This window comes from Fragaria vesca, linkage group LG5 (genome assembly GCF_000184155.1).
Source record: "Fragaria vesca subsp. vesca linkage group LG5, FraVesHawaii_1.0, whole genome shotgun sequence".
Classification (NCBI taxonomy): domain Eukaryota; kingdom Viridiplantae; phylum Streptophyta; class Magnoliopsida; order Rosales; family Rosaceae; genus Fragaria; species Fragaria vesca.
In genome coordinates, this window is record NC_020495.1 from 9572745 (window position 1) to 9591316 (window position 18572).

An 18572-nucleotide genomic window follows, 5' to 3' on the forward strand; every position below is an offset into this window, starting at 1 on the left:
ATGAAATGTTGCAATTATATATGCAACAAATTAGGTTCCCTATAGCATATTTGTAGAAAAGCCACCCAATAGTAGTTTCTTCACTTTCTCGAGATCTTTCTGAAATAGTTGTTTGGTGGTAGATTTTTTTTCATATCAAAATGGCTATGTCATACATGTATATGCAAGTCTCTGTCCATATCTACATGTCACAAGGTGGAAGAAGGGGCAGGTAATCACTATATTTGGTGTGTTCTTAACTTTAATAGGCAGCAGCCCGATTAGATTTGTAATCATCGACATGTAACTCGTCACCAAAAAATTTGATTAGCAATTATCGCCATTTCACTCTGTCAATTATGAGCTAATATTTGTTTTCATTCACATTATTTCACTATTAATCCAAGTCAACATCATAGATAAGAAGAAAAAAACAACAATGATCAAATACGTAATACTATTGAGGTGGTTGTGTGATCTGATTAAAGACTTAAATTAGTGAATAATTCCTTCTATATTACAAAAGCAATTATCCTACTATAGTGCATGTGAGATGGTTCCTCCTATTGTCCTATGTAAGTGAAACAGCTAGAAAATTAGAAATTAGAGTTGCAATAAACTAATCATGCAAGAAAGTGAGTATAGAAATTACAGTTACAGAGCTCTCATGGAGCAGTGAGATTTTAGGTTCACTTTGAACCCATTGGGGAGACAATAGCAGAAGAGATCATGCTTTTTATTTTTGTTTCTTAAAGAAGAAGTAAACGGATGCTTAAAATACAGCACAGAATAGAGGGAATACTTATACATTAATCTATATTTATGTCACTCTTATCCTATTAAGCTCCACGTTTAGTTATTAGTCTGAGATTATTATATGGGATATCAAACAAACCGTACACAGATGAAGGCAATGAAGCAACTAACCATTTACAAGAATATTGTCTAGTTCAGTAGCATTCCACATTATTATTATATTGGCATGATTGGTTTTTCTACCATGGAATTGAATCTCTCAGCAAATAGAAGGCTCTCTCATTTGAAACCCAGGTCAGCAAGCACACAAAATAGTACTACTACTTTACAGTAATATTATCTTGCAGAAAAAAGAGGCCAACATCAGTCACGTATTTGGAAGCTCATTGGATTTCATTATTTGTCAAATTTATGATCTATTATGGCAACCCATCTGTTTCCCTATCAAGTCTCATACATGATGATACGATATAAGCAGATATGATTAAAACAGTATCAAGCACTCACCTATACATTCCTGTATCCAGTGGACTTGGAGAACTTTTGCATTTTCACAATGGATCATCAAGTCCCTGAGCCAAATCCCGAAAACTTTGATGAGTTCCTTCTTGTTGAATCTTCTCACTTTTTTCAACTGCAAAAGGTAAGTAACATGTAGACAAGATGAGAGAAATGAGCATTGATACCTTGTGCAACAAGTTCAACGGAAGTTTATGCAAAATCAAAGGGAATGAATTTAGGTGTCACATCCCAATATACTACATGCTAGTATAGGAAAAGTAAATTTCTTAGCATGCTCTGAAGAAAGAAGGCAAATGATGCAGTCTAAAGTAATAATAAATTAGGAACATAATCTGCATTCTGCAAAAACTAGAACTTGTACAATGTAACGGAAGTGCTCAATCAATACTAAACAACCTGCCTCAGCACATATCATACAGTTGAAGAGGCAGGGAGGCAGGGAGGCATTGAATACACCCAATGCATTATCTTCTTCACCAAAAGTCTGCACAACTACAATTTCCATCCCTGAAATGATGAAACCGACTCACATCTCTTATGCTTATCTCTCTCTTTGTAACAAGAGAGATGAACTTTATAGCAGCATGGCAATCACCACAGACCCGCAGATTTTTAGTAACAAAAATGGGTTTCCCCTGGCTCAGATGAAGAATTCCATAAGCAATGGCTAGTTTCTCACTATGGTAAAGGAGGATCCTTTCTTTCTCCTCTTCCTCAACATCTTGGAGAACAAAACTATTTTCTGCACAATATCCCATCTCTTTCATGTCTACTAGTAGTTCCTCTAATTTTTCATGTATCTGAGCCGATTCTGGATGTGACTGATCTCCACCGAGAAATCCATGAATCACCCCATTAATTTCAACCCAACTACATCCTGGACTCTTCTTAAGGCCTTGATCCTTCTGTTTAATTCTCACATGCGCTGCGTCATCCCATCTCCCAACAGAACTGTACATATTAGATAAGAGGACCAAATTTCCAGTACCTTCAGATCCTAGCCCTTGAACTTTCCTGGACACTTCTTCCCCAAGTTCAATATCATTGTGAACCCTACATGCAGCAAGCAGTGCACTCCATACTCGAACATCAGCCTCAAATGGCATGTCTTGAATGAAATTGTGTGCCTCGGCCAACAGTCCAGTTCGGGCAAGAAGATCAACCATGCATATGTAGTGTTCCATCCTTGGGATTATGCTGAAATCTCGAGTCATAGAACTAAACCAGTGTTTTCCTTCAGTGACAAGCCCCGAATGGCTGCAAGCAGATAAGAGGCCAATGAAAGTTACATCATCCGGCTTCATTCCAGCTGCCTGCATACTGTGGAACTGTGAAATTGCTTTTATCCCAAGGCCATGAATCCCATAACCAACTATCATTGCATTCCATGAGATAGTGTCCCGCTTAAGCATTCTGTCGAATACTTGCCTGCCTATATGGATCTTCCCACATTTCGAGTACATGTCTATTAAGGCATTACATATTGAGGTGTCATTAACAAAGCCGCGAACAATTGAGTAACCATGGCCACAGGCCCCATGTTGCAGAGCAGCCAAATGTGAACAGGCAGGCAAAACACCTGCCATGGTTGCCAAATCTGGATCAATCCCAGACAACTGCATCTGGTGGAATATAAGCAAAGCTTCCTTTGCATAACCATTCTGCACACAGCCTGAAATGATAGCACCATAAGAAACCGTATCTTTTGGCTCCATTATATCAAATAACCTGAATGCATCATCTATAATCCCACACTTTGCATACATAGAAAGGATGGTGTTGCCCACCATTGTACTTAATTCAAAACCGGATTTAATTGCATAACAATGTACTCGTCTCCCTCCACTCAGATCAATCAGCTTTGTGCAAGCTCGGAGTATGCTTCCTAGAGTAACTCGTGTCACTTTCCTCATATCTTTCACCACCATTTCATCAAACAATGACATTGCCTCCCTCATGGAGTCACACCCAACATATGCACCTATCATTGCACTCCAACAAACCTCATTCCTAACACTCATTGCATCAAATATTCTCCTCGCGTAAACTATGCACTGACATTTCGCATACATGTCCAAAAGCGCAGTACTAAGTACCACATCATCACTAAACCTCCTCCTCATAGAGTAACCATGTATCGCCTTCCCTTGGCTCAACGCATTAGCCTGCGCAACAGTAGGAAGAACTGTAACAATAGTAGAAGCATTCAGGGCTGTTCCCGCTCCCTGCATCCTAACAACCAACCTTACAGTGTCATCATAAAGACCATGAAGCGAAAACCCGGCAATCATAGCATTCCACGCCACAACATCTTTACACAACATCCCATCAAACACACTCTCTGCAGCCACCACCTCACCACATTTCGCATACAAATCAATCAGAGCAGTGCAAACATATACGTCAGAGTCGAGCCCGAGTCGTTTCGCGTGTCGATGAATATCCCCACCAACTTGAAGTGCTTGCAAAGCAGAGCATGCCTTGAGAACAAAAGGGTACGTGTACTTGGTCGGTTCAACACCCGATTCGAGCATGGCGTAGTACAACTCAATGGCTCGTTCAAAGGGTCCATTCCACGCGTAGGCTCGTATAAAGAGGTTGCATAGTATAGCATTTGGTTGGGGAATTTCATCGAACAGTCGGCGTGCGACGTCGAGTTGATTACAGGTTAAGTAGAGACGGGCCAGTTTATCAAGAAGAAGAGACCTCGACTCGATGTGGGTTTTGGTTTTTATGAGGTGTTGGTGGATTGTCTTGGCTTGAGCGAGAGATTTGGATCGAATGCAGGCTTCAAGAAGATTGATGTAGTTAGAGGAGTAGGTTTGTGTAGTTGTGGCGCGTAGAGTTGTGAAGTGGTGAAGAAGTTGGCGACGAGTGAGTTGTGTAGCGCACCGTAACATCTCGTTGTTTTGGCTCCAATGAAACTAATGATTGTATTTGTATGTGCATCTGGCATTTTTGTTTCAAGAGATTTGTAATGCAATAGATATTTTCTTTGAAAGGGATAGATAAGAGCTCGTAGAACGAAAAGATCATACACGACCTCGTTTGGTCAAGCTAAGAAATCAAAATATCACCTATTAGTCTATTACATTTCATGCTCAAATAGTGCACTAACTATGCAGGTAACAAAATTGCCCCTACCAAAACCTAGACTGCTACCGCACTTTTTTTCTTTCTTTTTTCTTTTGATACTAAAATGATGGTTGAGTGAGCTATCATATGTTGTTCACCTCTTATTATCAGAAGTGTCCTAAAAGCGTTTGCTCCACTTGCAACTTAATTAACATGTTTCCATTAGGCCAAACTCATTAGGTACTGTTACCGCACTTTGATCATAAAAAAGCTACAAAATTTAACCATGTAGTATATCCGCCAAAGACCCTGAATGACTTCATTTTCAATAAAATCAATAATAATAAAAAACTTGCGCGATTCAATATGACAATGTGTATTCTCCTAATCTCCTTTGCCCTCAAATTCTACCAGCAGTAGAGTATGTGAACTATTAATTTGAAGAATAATCTGTCGATTCTTCTAACCCCCAATAAGTAAACTAAGCAGATCGATATCCTTGATTTAGATTTAGTAACAGCTAGTAAAGTAAAAGAAACGAGCAGGACAAAAAATGAAGCTTGCTAGCTACTGGTACATATATATTCTGAAAAGGTGAACCGGGAGATGTCAAAGAAGAACCTTTCTTTTTCCGAGCACTTTAGCAAAATAGCAACCAATTAGCAAGATCTGGTAGAAATCACTGTAAGCTAAAGACATGAAAGGGATAAAAGTGGAGGCCTGGAAAAACAAAAGCGAAACCATGGGCATGCCTAGGACCAAAGTAAGATAGCTTGAAGAATTTGCTGAGTAATTATTAGGTATGAAAGTAAGAAAGCGATCGAGAGCTATCTACCTCAAATATATATTCCTGGGTCAATCATATCATTCTTTAACTAACCATATTGGATAGGTTATGTCAACATAAATAGTTGGATGTAATTTGTATTTGTTCTCAAATTTACTTATATTAATTAATCATGAAATATATAGTTCATGATCGTTGGATATGAATGTAGTAAGAAGAACGTTTGTCTAGAATCTGGAAAAGCTAAAGTGAGTGGCCGGGATGAGGAGGAGTGAGGAAGAAAGACCCAAAGACAAGGGACTTTGAATCCTTTTGTTTCATTGTTTGTGTATATAAATGCATAACAATCACCACAGCCAGCACATATAACAGTACTATTGCAACTATCTAGCTAGCCAGCTCTTGATCCAACAAGGGGTGGCCGGCGGGTGCAGCAAGTTAGTACGTGTATATAGGAAACAGTAACACTACTTAAAGCGCGCATTATCCACTGATCAAGGCATCAGGCGATACGAACATGGCTCCGGTGGGATTACCTCCCGGATTTAGGTTCCATCCGACGGACGAAGAGCTTGTGAATTACTATCTGAAGAGAAAGATAATTGGGCAAGAGATTGAGCTTGATATCATTCCTGAAGTTGATCTCTACAAATGTGAGCCTTGGGAATTAGCAGGTCTAGCTTATTACCTTATATATGGCCTCTTCTATATGTTGATTACGTCCACATCTTAACCTTTCTCACTACTAACTAGCTAGCTAGTATATACATTTTACCAATTATATGCAGAAGTATCAAAAATCTGTGATTATGTACGTAGCTGCTGACGATGTTGTTTCTAAATTGATCGAAAACGAATGCAGAGAAGTCATTTTTGCCGAGTAGAGACCCGGAGTGGTACTTTTTTGGACCCCGAGACCGGAAATACCCAAATGGATTCAGAACAAACAGAGCAACGAGAGCTGGATACTGGAAATCCACTGGTAAAGACAGGAGAGTGTCATCCCAGAATCGAGCCATCGGAATGAAGAAGACGCTGGTTTACTACAGAGGCCGAGCACCTCAGGGCATTCGAACCGATTGGGTCATGCATGAGTATCGCCTCGATGACAAGGCCGACTGCCTCGACGACACCTCCGCCGGCATTCAGGTACGTTCATGAACTCTCTCCATGCCATTAGCTTTCATTGCTGCATCCATCAAATTACTTGACCTACACACGATTCATGTTTTATTTGACTTGAAAAGCATCAAGTTCGAAGCTACGTAGCTTGAGCAAGTGAGAAAAGCATTTCTTTCTCTACTGCTTTCGTTTCTAATTTCCACCTCGATCTTTTTACAGCGTGGGACGCAAAAGCAGGTTAAACTAAGCTTACTATCCCAATCAACTAATCTGTATATCCATTAATCAACTTGGATAGATCAGGAATGGAATCTAATATATATGTGCGGTAACAAGGAATGAAATTCCTATCCAGGAACGTAAAACTTGCATGAGTTGCATGGAATATATAGTAGGGCCTCGTCCTGATATTACATTTTTCTTAGTTCACTTACTATGTCTACTGTATCGATCTATTATTTACAAGAGGGCATAAACAAATATTCGTTGCTTGCACCGGTGGTGATCTCTTCAATATTACCTGCTGCAAAGTTGAGTTTAGCTAATGAGACAAAAGTACAATCGTCCGTATGATTCAGATTAACCCCTTCTCAAGCTTCTTAATTGTTTGTTTAAAAGAAGAATATATGAATCACCCGACATGTATCCACCGTCTTTCAACCTGTCATTGTATATATGATCATGATTTGGAGGTTCTGTGACTAAAACTAATGTAGATTATTCAGACCACGAAAAGCAAAGCAGCCTCTTATCCTCTTCTGCATCACTCTCCACTTTCATTGCGTAAGAAGGTGTCGGTGACTTTTCACTTTATTCCAAAGTCCAAAAACATAACCATATTTCATATAGCTTCAACTGTATTACATGGATTAAGACATACACACCAATTTATTATTGATTACCCTTTTAGGAAATTAATCTTGCATTTGGCTTCCAACGTATAACGTACATATATATCTCTATTTCTGTTGATGATCGATCACTAAACGAATGCAGGATTCTTTTGCATTGTGTCGCGTGTTCAAGAAAAATGGAATTTGTACTGAAATTGAAGAGCAAGGAGGGCAAAGTAGCAGCAGTGATGTATCGCTATTGATTCATGAAAGATCATCACAATTATTAGCAGCAGGAGGTCTACATTATAACGATCACTGTAGTACTGAAACATTGTCACCAGAAAATATTATTCCGAGGGCATCGTCGTCCTCATGTCTCCAGGACTTGGAGGAAGAAGAGAAGGACGACTCGTGGATGCAGTTCATCACAGATGATCCATGGTCTTCTTCTAACATTCCTCCAGTTAATGGTACTACTGGTGAAGTCGACCTCTCTCAGTCTCATGTGGGTGTGGCCTTCACAACATAATCGTTCAGTATTCAAAGACGACTGCATTTACAGATATTGCTGGTGATTGGTGGTAAATAACACTTCCCTACAATAAAATGAAACATACTCCTTTCAAAAAAAATACACATTAACTATTTTCAATTGGTTTGGTTTGGTTGGTGGTTTCTTTGGACTCAAATGAATCACATGTGTAGTCTAGAGATTTTGATGTTCACCTCTTTCTCCTGAGGTGCTTGCTTTGGGTGTTACTAGTGGAATAAAAGCACATATCATTGCATGTAATCGTTTACTCAACAATCTATGCTCATTACTCAACAATTTAAGTCAGCAATTGCATTTATGGTGAACTCTTTATGCATAATTGCGTATCACTAATCTCAATGTTTAATTTTAACCCAACTAAGTAAGGCAGAGAGAGACCATCAATTCGAGTTTGCGACAAACACGTTATCCTGTACACTTTCAGCCAGCAATGATTGCTTGGCCAACCTTCCACTGCTCAAATTCTGCGGAGCCTAACATGAAAGAACTGGCATTTCTATGTCCACCGCCTCCAAATTCCTGAGAATGAATTGCAAAATGCATTAGTTACCGTTCAACACTAACATACAAGTTAATGTTTCTAAGTATCATACATGCTACATGCCCTATTTAAGAGGCTAAAGGGCAAAGCAATGTGCTAGATGATGTAAAAACCTGCGAGATACGAGTTGTGTCTTCACTGTCCACACTCCTGAGGCTTATCTTCAGCAATTCGTCATTTTCAAGTTCAGGGACTTTGTATACAACAGCTCCAATACCCCTACAGATCATTTCAAACAAAAATAATGATAAGCGAAATGGAAGGAAGGGTGCTGAAGCAGACACCTATAATATACATAATCAAACAAGTTGGTGATTTTCCACAAAGGAACAATTTAACCCAAAATCAACAAAAAAAAGAAAGGGGTTGATGCAAAGGGGGAAACTTACACCGGGCCAACCAAAATCAAGTAAATGAACAATGCTTTTGCAGTGGAAAAGCTCAGGATATAGAGAAGAAAACAATACCCCGTAAGACTAACAAAAGACCATGAATATATGGACCTCTCGTAACTGGGCTATAGTCTAACTTGTAGTTTGCCGTTTTGGGGTTCATGTCATACATGGTCACGATCTTAGTATGACTTTTATCATCTGAGAACCGTAGTCTTAGTTTAGCATTGTATCTCTTTAGTATTGTCCTTAATCTACCTAGAAATTTCTGAATAGAAAGTTTGCTTCTCTACAGAGAGGTTTTGTAGACTTCAAAAGTTCAACTTTGACCAGAAAGAACACTAATGCAGATTGTGAGATTTCTAAATTCCTAACTTACTCTTAGTATAGTTTGATTCAAAACCTATTCAATTATTGTCCATTCAATATATATCGGAAGAAAGGATAGTCTACTGCAATTGTAAGAGCAAACAAGCCAATAAAAGTAACCGACAATTGCCTCATATACAGGATATATTTGGCTCCAGTTACTTGTGGCTTATAGTTTCCAGCATTCAACATTGTTGAGCATTAGAGAACTACAGAGTGCTGCAGATCAACAAAATCAGCAGCACTTATAGGTGCCACAGCATCAATGGTAAAAAAGGGGACAAAATGAAACAGGCTAGGAAGGTCTAAGGAAAAAAGTAAACAAAATCCGAGAAAAACATTCACACATATGAAATTCATAAGTATATAGCCACATAACATACCTCAAGTTGAGACTGCGGCTTTTAGTAGCCAACTGATGTCCGAGTTCACTCCTCAACTCTGATATAGAATCTGCATTCACAGCCTACAAGCAAAAGTATAACATTATGCTCTCTAAACCAATTTCTCATCTCTTCTCTACATCGTAAGTAACTGCAAATCTGCAATGGAGTAAGAATTAGAAGCATATACACATTTGCAACATTCGGCAAGTCTAATAGTTCCCATCTTTCATAATGTACCAAGTAATGCACAACTGAAAAACATAAGAAACATCTAAACCAATTTACCAGGCAATGACCAAAAGCTCCACCTCCAAGCTTAATCTCATAAGACTGACTCAGAGCCTCCTCTATCAATTTCTGCTTCTCTGACAAGCTCACCATTCCCTGACTAATCAAACACTCCAAGTCCAACGAAAGCAGCTGCCCAACAATCACATTATCATAAGTTTCGCAACAAGTAACTCCCTTAACACTCACATTGTAACAGAGCAAACCAAAAACTACCTGCTGAAACAGAGCCGGGTTCAAACCGACGTCGTACTGCAAGTTCAAATCTTTAAACCCGCTACTAAAAGCCTTACTATCCGGAAGCCTCCACCGCCACAAATCCCCATCCTCAATATACTCAAACACCCTCCTAACGCCGTCAAACCTCGCCGTCTCGCCGCCGTCGACGTCAACCTTCCCCCTGAAATAATCAAAAGCAATTGTAGCACCGCTCCTCTTCATATCCAAAACACTCGTCACATTCACCCCGCCGACTCTCCCCACCGCCGTCTTGTGGTGGTCCAAAACGACGACGTTGGGTACCTTCAAAGAGACCTCCTGGACAAACCCAGGTGGGCCCACGAAGTCGAGGAGGTAGAGCTCGTCGATGTCGGAAAGCGGGAGGCTTTGCGCCGTGACGGGGCTGTAGACGGCGTTAGGGAAGAAGAAGGGTTGGATTGACTTGGAAGAGAAGTAGAGATGCGCCGCGAGTGCGGCGAACGCGCCGTCCGGGCATGGATAGTGGTACAGCACCGCCGGTCTTCTCATCTCAGACTCAAAGCAACGATCTTTTTTACTTTTTTCACCTTCAGATGGAGCAAGTGATATAAAGGAGGGATTTTTTTTTTTACAGTTTGAGTAAAATAGTAAAAAGAAACAAGACTAAAACCCTGAAAGGATAACACTTCGGTCATTCAGGTGAGAAATGGCGACGAGCTTTGTGCTGAGAAGTGCTCCGAAGGCTTGGGTCGATAGAAACAGAGAGACCCAGTTTGCAGAGCAGAAAGTGGGGTCTGTGAATTGTGGTTGGCAATGGCGGCCGTGCCTTAGTTATAGGGTTTCGTTTTGTATTGCACAGAAAAAGAGGAGCTTTGTACCATTGGCGAGTTCTTCTTCTTCGTCTGCTTCGTTTTCTCCGAAGACCAAGCTCTACGTTAGTGGTGAGCTTTCTTTTTTTTCTTAAAAGATTGAAATTTGTGTTGGTGATATGTATGATTGAGTGGTTGTTTGTTGTTCATAATGAAATGGAATTGCAACTTTAGTCTTGTTGGTTCAGCAAATTAACCCCTAAAGATGAAGCTTTGTGCGATTTTATATGTATGGAAAGCACAATACTTGAGTTGGTTTATAGGCATTGATGGACATTTTGTGCATCTGGGTTGAGGGTTTAGCCAGCATTCACTTGTGTTTGATCAGAAAGGTTAAACCAAGATTGTGACAAACTATAACGCTACTGGTTGGTGTGCTTTTTGATGCAGGGCTTTCGTTTCGTACCACTGAAGAAAGTTTGCGAAATGCTTTCCAAAATTTTGGACGACTTGTAGAAGGTGAGAAGAGCCAATGTGTTCCTTTACATTAGTTCAGTTGTGCTGCTTATAAGGGTCTGCTGCTGTAAGTTGTTGTTCTACAGGAGTTAAGTATTGGGGTTCTTATGCTCTTGAGAAAAATTTCCCTTAAATGTTGCAGTCAATCTGGTGATGGATAGGATAGCAAATAGGCCAAGAGGATTTGCATTCCTCCGCTACGAAACCGAGGAGGAATCTCAAAAGGCTATCAAGGGAATGCATGGAAAGGTAAATCTAAATTCTAAAACCATCAACAATAAGTAAGAAGGAATAGTAATATTGGCTAATATAAGAATACAACTCTGTATGTGTATGTAACACTGCTTTGACTAGTGGTTGCATTTTAAGAGGAAAGGTCCTTCTGGTTGAGGCTGTTCAAAGGGAAAAAAGAATTCCTAATGCATACCTGCCTGATGACAAAGCTGGCTTGCTTGACAATCTATTTCTAGTTAATGTATGTATGTGCCTGTGTGGTGATTATACATGGTCCAAATTTGTTCAGCTCAGTTGTTATGACTCAAATAGATGTCGTGCTTCTTCGTCTGTTCTAAAAGAAAATATTTAAAAGAATAAAACCATAAATTAGAGGTACTGTACTAGGGCCTTAAAACTGTTTTCAAGGCTGTAATACACTGTTGGACCACCAGGTCATTGAATATGAGCTAACATCAATGACATGTTAACATTGAAATCTTGCCCTGCTCTGATGGGATATGTCTTCATCATTGCTTAGGCTGCCCTGACTGTTATGTGGTTAAGAGATTGCCGTTAGTATCTTGATGTCAGGGAGGATCACTCCTGGGACTAGTCTTATTGCCTGAACAGTTTGACATGGTTTGAATTGGAAATCTTTCATATTTAACATTTTGATCTAGTCTTTCACACCTTCTCTCCGTAGTCATATTCGTTGATGTTTGTGTCCTTTTTTACTTTAGAAGGGGTGGGTAGTGATAACTTCCAGATTTCCATCGAGGCTTCAAATGCTCTGATTCCTAACCTTCAGTAGCACAGAGATTATCAATAGCTATCTCATTATCACATGTGATGGTTAATCACTGGGACATTATGTAATATGCACTTTACTGAGGTTAAAGAGCTTTTCAGATTTCATTAGGAAGAGCATGTTTTCACTTTAGGCTACTGGAACCATCCTTTAGCTAGGATGCAGCAGTCTGCTTCAGGCCTCACAAATGTTCTGATTTCGACCATGACACCTTTTTTACATACAACAGAGTGAACTGAAGTATTCTCATATTGATGCTCATGTATTTTCTATACGGAGTGGCTTTAAGCAACCAAAACAAAGAGTAACCTTTTTTCTCTGTTTTATTGTCTCTACAGTTTTTGGATGGCAGAGTAATATTTGTTGAAGAGGCAAAGCCCAGATCAGAGCTACGTCAAACCCCCAGACAAAACCCACGACAGTATTAAAGTTTAGTGTAGTGTCCACTTTTGGCTAAGTTCTGCTAGCACACACCAACTGGTAAGATACCAGAAATGGTATGCTTCGGATTTGCAGTTCAGTCAGAAAAGCGTGTAAGATTATTCTTTTGTATGCTGATAACTCTTTGTATATTGACTACCTGAAACTATAAATGGCACAATTCAGTTTTGCAACTACATCTGTTCTGAAAGTGTAACGGTTGAATTCTTCAGTCACTCGCCCAGTCCAAGTGTACTGAGTTTACAGTTCGATTACACAATATGGCCACTGGAATCCAATCATTCAATATTCTTGAAAGAATGTAAAGAATGAATCCGTGAAGAGAGATACAACTAATGTGAGACTTCAGTGAACGGATAGAACCGATTTCTGCGCGAACCGATTCCTGATCTTGCTAAGTCATTATTCTCAGACTACTTATTCCCTCTGGTTACAATCAATCAATATACGCCTTTCAAGATGGGAAGAAACAAAGAAAGAAAAACTGAACATTTGTTTTACTACAAAAATTATGAGCAGACACGAGCCCTTTGTCTGTCCCTTTTCTCTTCAGATACTATCACTGAGGAGTTCCTGTTTGTGTCTGCTAAACATCTTTTGTATGGTACAAACCCCTTCCTTGAATTGCAGGGCTCAACACTACGAGGTTCTTCACATACAGAATCAATTGAAGTAACTAAACCATCATTTGAACCAGCGCAAGATCTTTCATTCTGCTTCGATAGTTCATCAACACGGGAATCGACGCATACAACCTGACAAAATGGTAGACTAACCCACCAAGGCAAGGGAGGAGGAGCATCCGAGTTGGCTGGCACAGACTTGGGGCTCCCGTCTTGTTGTCCCACCCTGTTTATTGTCAAACCACATGCCAAAGAATTCCAATTACAATCTAATCCACCAAGTGACAAGCGCGTGTCCGATCGATCCCATTGTAATGGTTCACCACACTTACCACTCTCACTCTCATGATTCTCTTGTTTGGCCATGTATATCGACGAAGTACAATCCTTGGTACCAGAAGAAGATTGTTTATGCAGGTCGGACACCAAAACTGTCCTTCCAAAAAGCTTAATGCTCATGGAAGCTCCCACTCTGCCTGCATCTCCTTCAGTAGTTGAAGTGCACCCGGAAGCCGATGCATCTTTCTGGACCTACATAACAACACAAATATGACCAGTCAGAATCCCAAAAACCACAGGAATAAAAAGATTGAAAAATAAAGAAGAAGGGAATCAAGTGTTTGCCATACCACAGAAAGAGGTTTGTCCAAGGTTGAGTCCACATGTGGCATAGTTTCTTTTGCTTCTTCAGTGGATGGGCTGGATGTCGCATAGTCATTCTCCTTTTCAACATGGGATAAGTTGGCTGATCGCATGTCAGTGGTACATGATGTTGAAGGTCGAGATCTGTTATATTGCTCCAAAGCTGGAGACCCGATTATATCAGAACCAGGTACAGACAATACTGAAGTGGGGGATTCTTGGCCTTTCTCAGCAACTGAAAAATTTGGGGACGGTGACCTCCTTTCTGGTGATCCATTATGTTTACGTGGATAAGGATGCATAGGCTTCCGCTTAGGTCGCGGAGGAGGTATTTCAATTGGTTTGAGGGAGCCTTCACCAGTTCCAGGCAACTCCTTAGCTACCTACAGTATTGTAAGAGACATGTTAACTAACGGTATGGAATCTCAAATGCACAAGTCAAAAGTTTCAAGGTCATTTGTACATGGTAGGTAATAGGAGAATTAGGTCCTAAAATAAAAGGCAGTAAACCTTAGAGAAGAACTTCTGAGCATGACTTCGTATCTGAACTGCAGTTTTGGTTCCTACATGTTCTGTATGTAGATAATATAACTTCAGCAGCAGATAGGTAAAAGAAAATTAGACTAGACTAGTTTTGCTGCACTGAATCTACCTTCTATTTGACGCCAACCTCGGCCATACAATTTCAAGGCTTCAAGAAACTTTTGGTGTTCTTCCTCCGTCCATTTTTCTCTTTGTTTTGTAATGGTGTAAGGTTTCCTGACCTGTGTAGAACCAGGGAAAAGTGTTCAGTCAAACATCAGAAAATGCATAAATTTTGAAACTAAAAAACTCTCCTGAAATGAAATCTCAGCAATGGGAAGAAAGGAACCTTAAGTGCCTGATCATTGCCAAATGACGAAAAGTCCTGGAGTTCAGTCACCAATTTCGATTGAGCATCCCCTTTTGGGCTGCAATTGCCAACCGCAAGAGAGGCGTTTGATCCCGTGGCTTCACTCTGATCCTATGTTCAAATAAAAAGTTGGGTTGATACTTTTCATCCAACACAGTGAAACCCAGTGAAGAACTGGTGTTCATAAGTACACAATTCAGTTCTGATGCAAAATAATCCTGCAGGAACTTATATGAGATGACTAGCCAACCAAACACAAGCATTTCTCACTTAACTTAAACAATCAGGGACAAAACATAAACAGATTCAACAACGAATAAACTAACTGCTGCTAAATCTAACTGTGTATGAATCCATGGCATCTATCTAACATGCATCAAATCATCCTAAAAACATGGTCAAAGTCGAAACTTGAATCATAGATAGAAACTAAGATAAACCTTGCGTGTCGGCAGTGAGAATTAAAACAGTAACGGCTCATTAACAACAGCTCGAAATCAAAGTGAATAAATAGAGAAAACAGAAAAAGCGTAAATCAAGCGATTGAATATACACACCTCTAGAAAAGCCATCTCTCTCTCTCTGTCCAGAAAAAAACACAGCAAACACGTCACTCCAAAGCCTCAAGTCACCACACCTGTGAATCCAAAACAAAGCTTCCATTAATTGGTGGGAAATGGAAAAACAACAATAAATAAACAAAACGAAAAAGGAAACTTTCCCTTTTCATTTCTTTGTATCCATTTTTGGAAGGTTTAGGTTTATCTAAGACCAGATCAATCAGAAACCTACCTCAACAACGTTACAAACTGAAAACAGATAAAAGACTTTGCTGTGTCCTGGCTTGGTTGAGTAGTCGCCGGCAAACTGAGACAGCTCAGCTTCTCCCAAACCGAATCCGATTCCGGGCTAGAGAGAAGATCGGAGAAAGCAGAAGAGTAGAGAGAATGAATCCAAATCCGAATGAGAGAGAGATTGAAGAGGAAGAGTAGAGAAGAAGGGGGAGATGGAATATCAGGAGGGTTATAAAGAAAGAGAAAGTAAAAGGAGGGGCGCCACGTCAGAGCGTATTATTTAAATTTCGAATTTATGTTTAATTTTTATTGGGTTTGGCTTGGAAAAATCGAGAAGCGACTCAAGGAGCTTGTGGCTGAGAACGCAAGACACCCGGCACTTTCTGGTAGAGTGTCTCACTCCTTTTTCGCCTTTTTCTCTCTCCTCCTCCTCTGCCGATTTTTATTAATAAATCCAACACCACTGTGGATAATTATTCAATTTTATTTTTGTGGAAGATAATAATACTCTAGTGGATAAGGGTGGAGTAGGAAGAGGAGGCTATTTACTATTTTTAGAATTTTTCTTTTTCTTCAGTTATGAAATGTACTATTACACTGAAATGGTGGGATAGATTTTTGGTCAATTACATAGAAGTTTATTTTGAGATATTTTATCCTATATGGGCCCATCCAAATAGTTTTACCCACATAAGTCCACTCAAGCCTAAATACTGTCTTATATTTGGTATTAAAGTTCAACAAAATTACAGACTGCCATCCAACAAAAAAAATTAGATTTTCTCTCATATATTTACAAAAATACCACTAATGTAAAAAGTCAACAACCATAAAAAGTCTTCAGCTGACCTCCGGCGAGCTCTCCGACCGATCTCTGGTGAACTTTCCGGCCGACCATCAGTGAGGATTCTGGCGACCACAAAAGTTACTACCACCGATAACAAAAGCTACTACAGCCAGCAAAGAAAGCTACTACCACTGACAACAAAAGATACTACCAGCATCAACAAAAACTACTGCCACCAGGAAAGAAAGCTACTACCACTGACAACAAAAGATAATACTGCTAGCAACAAAAGGTACTACCGACAACAAAGAAAGCTACTACCACTGACAACGAAAGATACTACAATCATCAACTAAAACTACTACCGCTACAACAAAAAATACTACGTACAACCAGCAACCAAAGCTACTACCACCAACAACGAAAACTATTTCACCAACAATGAAAACTACTACCGCCGACAACAAAAACTACTACCGCCGATAAGCAAAGCTACTATCTCCATAAACAAAAGCTACCGCTAGCAATAAAAGTTACTACGACCAGAAACAAAAACTACTACCACCGATAATAAAAGCTACTACAGCCAGCAACAAAAGCTACTACCACTGACAACAAAAGATACTACCAACATCAACAAAAGCTACTGCCACCAGCAAAGAAAGCTACTACCACTGACAATAAAAGATACTACCGCTAGCAACAAAAGGTACTACCGACAACAAAGAAAGCTACTACCAATGACAACGAAAGATACTACCATCATCAACAAAAATTACTACAGCTACAACAAAAAATACTACGTACTACCAGCAACCAAAGCTACTACCACCAACAACGAAAACTATTTCACCAACAACAAAAACTACTACCGTCGACAACAAAAACTACTACCGCCGATAAGCAAAGCTACTACCTCCATAAACAAAAGCTACCACTAGCAATAAAAGTTACTACAACCAGAAACAAAAACTACTACCACAAAAGAAAATAAAAAACAGTTAATGCAACCAACAACAAAAACTACTACCGCCATCAACGAAAGCTACTAACTAGCGTAATAAAAGCTATTACCAAATAATACAAAATTTACTCGAACGTGACAAAAATATACTATCAGTGTCATAAATATACTATCACAAGGTGAAAAACATACTGTCACTTTGTTGAATATATACTACAAAGTAATATAAAAGCTGCTCAATCTTTTTGGCTCATATATTAGTCACTAATCACTGCATCATGTACATTAAAGCTTCATAACTCTACAAAACCAAGACAAAGCAACAACAACCTACAATAAAAACTACTACCACTATCAACAAAAATTAATAACGCCAAGCCAAACAATAACTACTGTCATCGACAACAAAATCTACTACCAAACAAAACAAAATCTACTGTCATAGGTTGAGAAAGATACTAGCATAGAAATTGAAAAAAATACTACGATTATTTATACAATACTATGATTGTGTTGAAAAGATACTAATCCAGACATTAAAAATACTATCACTGTGTTCAAAATATACTAACATAGAATTGGAAAATGTTTTGGCAGGGTTGCCATTAACTCCAGCAAACAAAGTGCAAAAACATAAATTTGTGATTCCGTCTTCGTCGAAGTCGCCTTCTCCGCAGCAACCGGCGCTTCCTTCACCACCATATCGAAACTCTCGTTCCACGGATCCTCCACCACTATAGATCGACTTCAAATCGGAGATTGACGTCGGAGAGAGACGTATGATCAAGTTAGCATCCTAAAATCCACAAAACAGAAATAAGAAAATCACCGATCGAGTTAACAGCAACGTCGACCAAATATGAGATTGTAGCGAATTCAAACCTTGAGTGAGGAGGAAGGACGAAGATGGAGCAGAGATCGCAGGCCTTGTTGATCTTCATCTTCATTTCGCTCCGAATCAGCGAGTTCTAGGTTTGAGAGGTGCAGCCGAAGATTTATCTGAAACGAAGGTGAATCCACCGAGCGCCTCTCCGGCACGAAGTCCGCCGCTAGGGAAACGCCGTCAACCGATTCCGGATGAAGTTGGTGAAGCCGATCTACGACACCGTCGATTAGGATACATGCTGGAGTCGTCGTCGTTCATCTAGGTTGTCATCAATGGCGTCAGCAACGAAGGAGTCGAGATTGGTGGGGAGAGAGAGAGAGAGAGAGAGAGAGAGAGAGAGAGAGAGAGAGAGAGAGAGAGAGAGAGAGAGAGAGAGAGAGAGAGAGAGAG

The 18572-nt window shown here is 39.8% G+C and overlaps 5 protein-coding genes across 5 annotated transcripts; 2 read left to right on the forward strand and 3 right to left on the reverse strand.

Moving 5' to 3' along the window:
* Window positions 1-1730: 1730 nt before the first annotated feature.
* LOC101309939 (pentatricopeptide repeat-containing protein At3g16610-like) lies at window positions 1731-4157 on the reverse strand. The gene has a single exon (XM_004301179.1). It carries the CDS (start codon window positions 4155-4157, stop codon window positions 1731-1733), a length of 2427 nt encoding a protein of 808 aa, XP_004301227.1.
* A 1457-nt stretch (window positions 4158-5614) lies between these two features.
* LOC101292410 (NAC domain-containing protein 78-like) lies at window positions 5615-7837 on the forward strand. The gene is made up of 3 exons (XM_004299433.1): window positions 5615-5793; window positions 5982-6268; window positions 7238-7837. Exons 1-3 carry the CDS (start codon window positions 5637-5639, stop codon window positions 7604-7606), a joined length of 813 nt encoding a protein of 270 aa, XP_004299481.1. The 5' UTR covers window positions 5615-5636; the 3' UTR covers window positions 7607-7837.
* On the reverse strand, window positions 7506-10353 carry LOC101292120 (uncharacterized protein R106-like). The gene is made up of 6 exons (XM_004299432.1): window positions 9823-10353; window positions 9604-9738; window positions 9316-9398; window positions 8285-8390; window positions 7804-8149; window positions 7506-7673 (listed from the first exon to the last, which is right to left on the reverse strand). The coding sequence occupies exons 1-5, from the start codon at window positions 10351-10353 to the stop codon at window positions 8051-8053; spliced, it is 954 nt and encodes a 317-aa protein (XP_004299480.1). The 3' UTR covers window positions 7506-7673; window positions 7804-8050.
* Window positions 10354-10510: 157 nt separating this feature from the next.
* LOC101310229 (cold-inducible RNA-binding protein-like) lies at window positions 10511-12765 on the forward strand. The gene is made up of 4 exons (XM_004301180.1): window positions 10511-10745; window positions 11064-11132; window positions 11272-11378; window positions 12492-12765. The coding sequence occupies exons 1-4, from the start codon at window positions 10511-10513 to the stop codon at window positions 12579-12581; spliced, it is 501 nt and encodes a 166-aa protein (XP_004301228.1). The 3' UTR covers window positions 12582-12765.
* LOC101292702 lies at window positions 12704-15743 on the reverse strand. The gene is made up of 8 exons (XM_004299434.1): window positions 15544-15743; window positions 15309-15388; window positions 14731-14862; window positions 14512-14623; window positions 14370-14431; window positions 13847-14242; window positions 13550-13748; window positions 12704-13443 (listed from the first exon to the last, which is right to left on the reverse strand). Exons 2-8 carry the CDS (start codon window positions 15321-15323, stop codon window positions 13271-13273), a joined length of 1089 nt encoding a protein of 362 aa, XP_004299482.1. The 5' UTR covers window positions 15324-15388; window positions 15544-15743; the 3' UTR covers window positions 12704-13270.
* Window positions 15744-18572: the final 2829 nt, after the last annotated feature.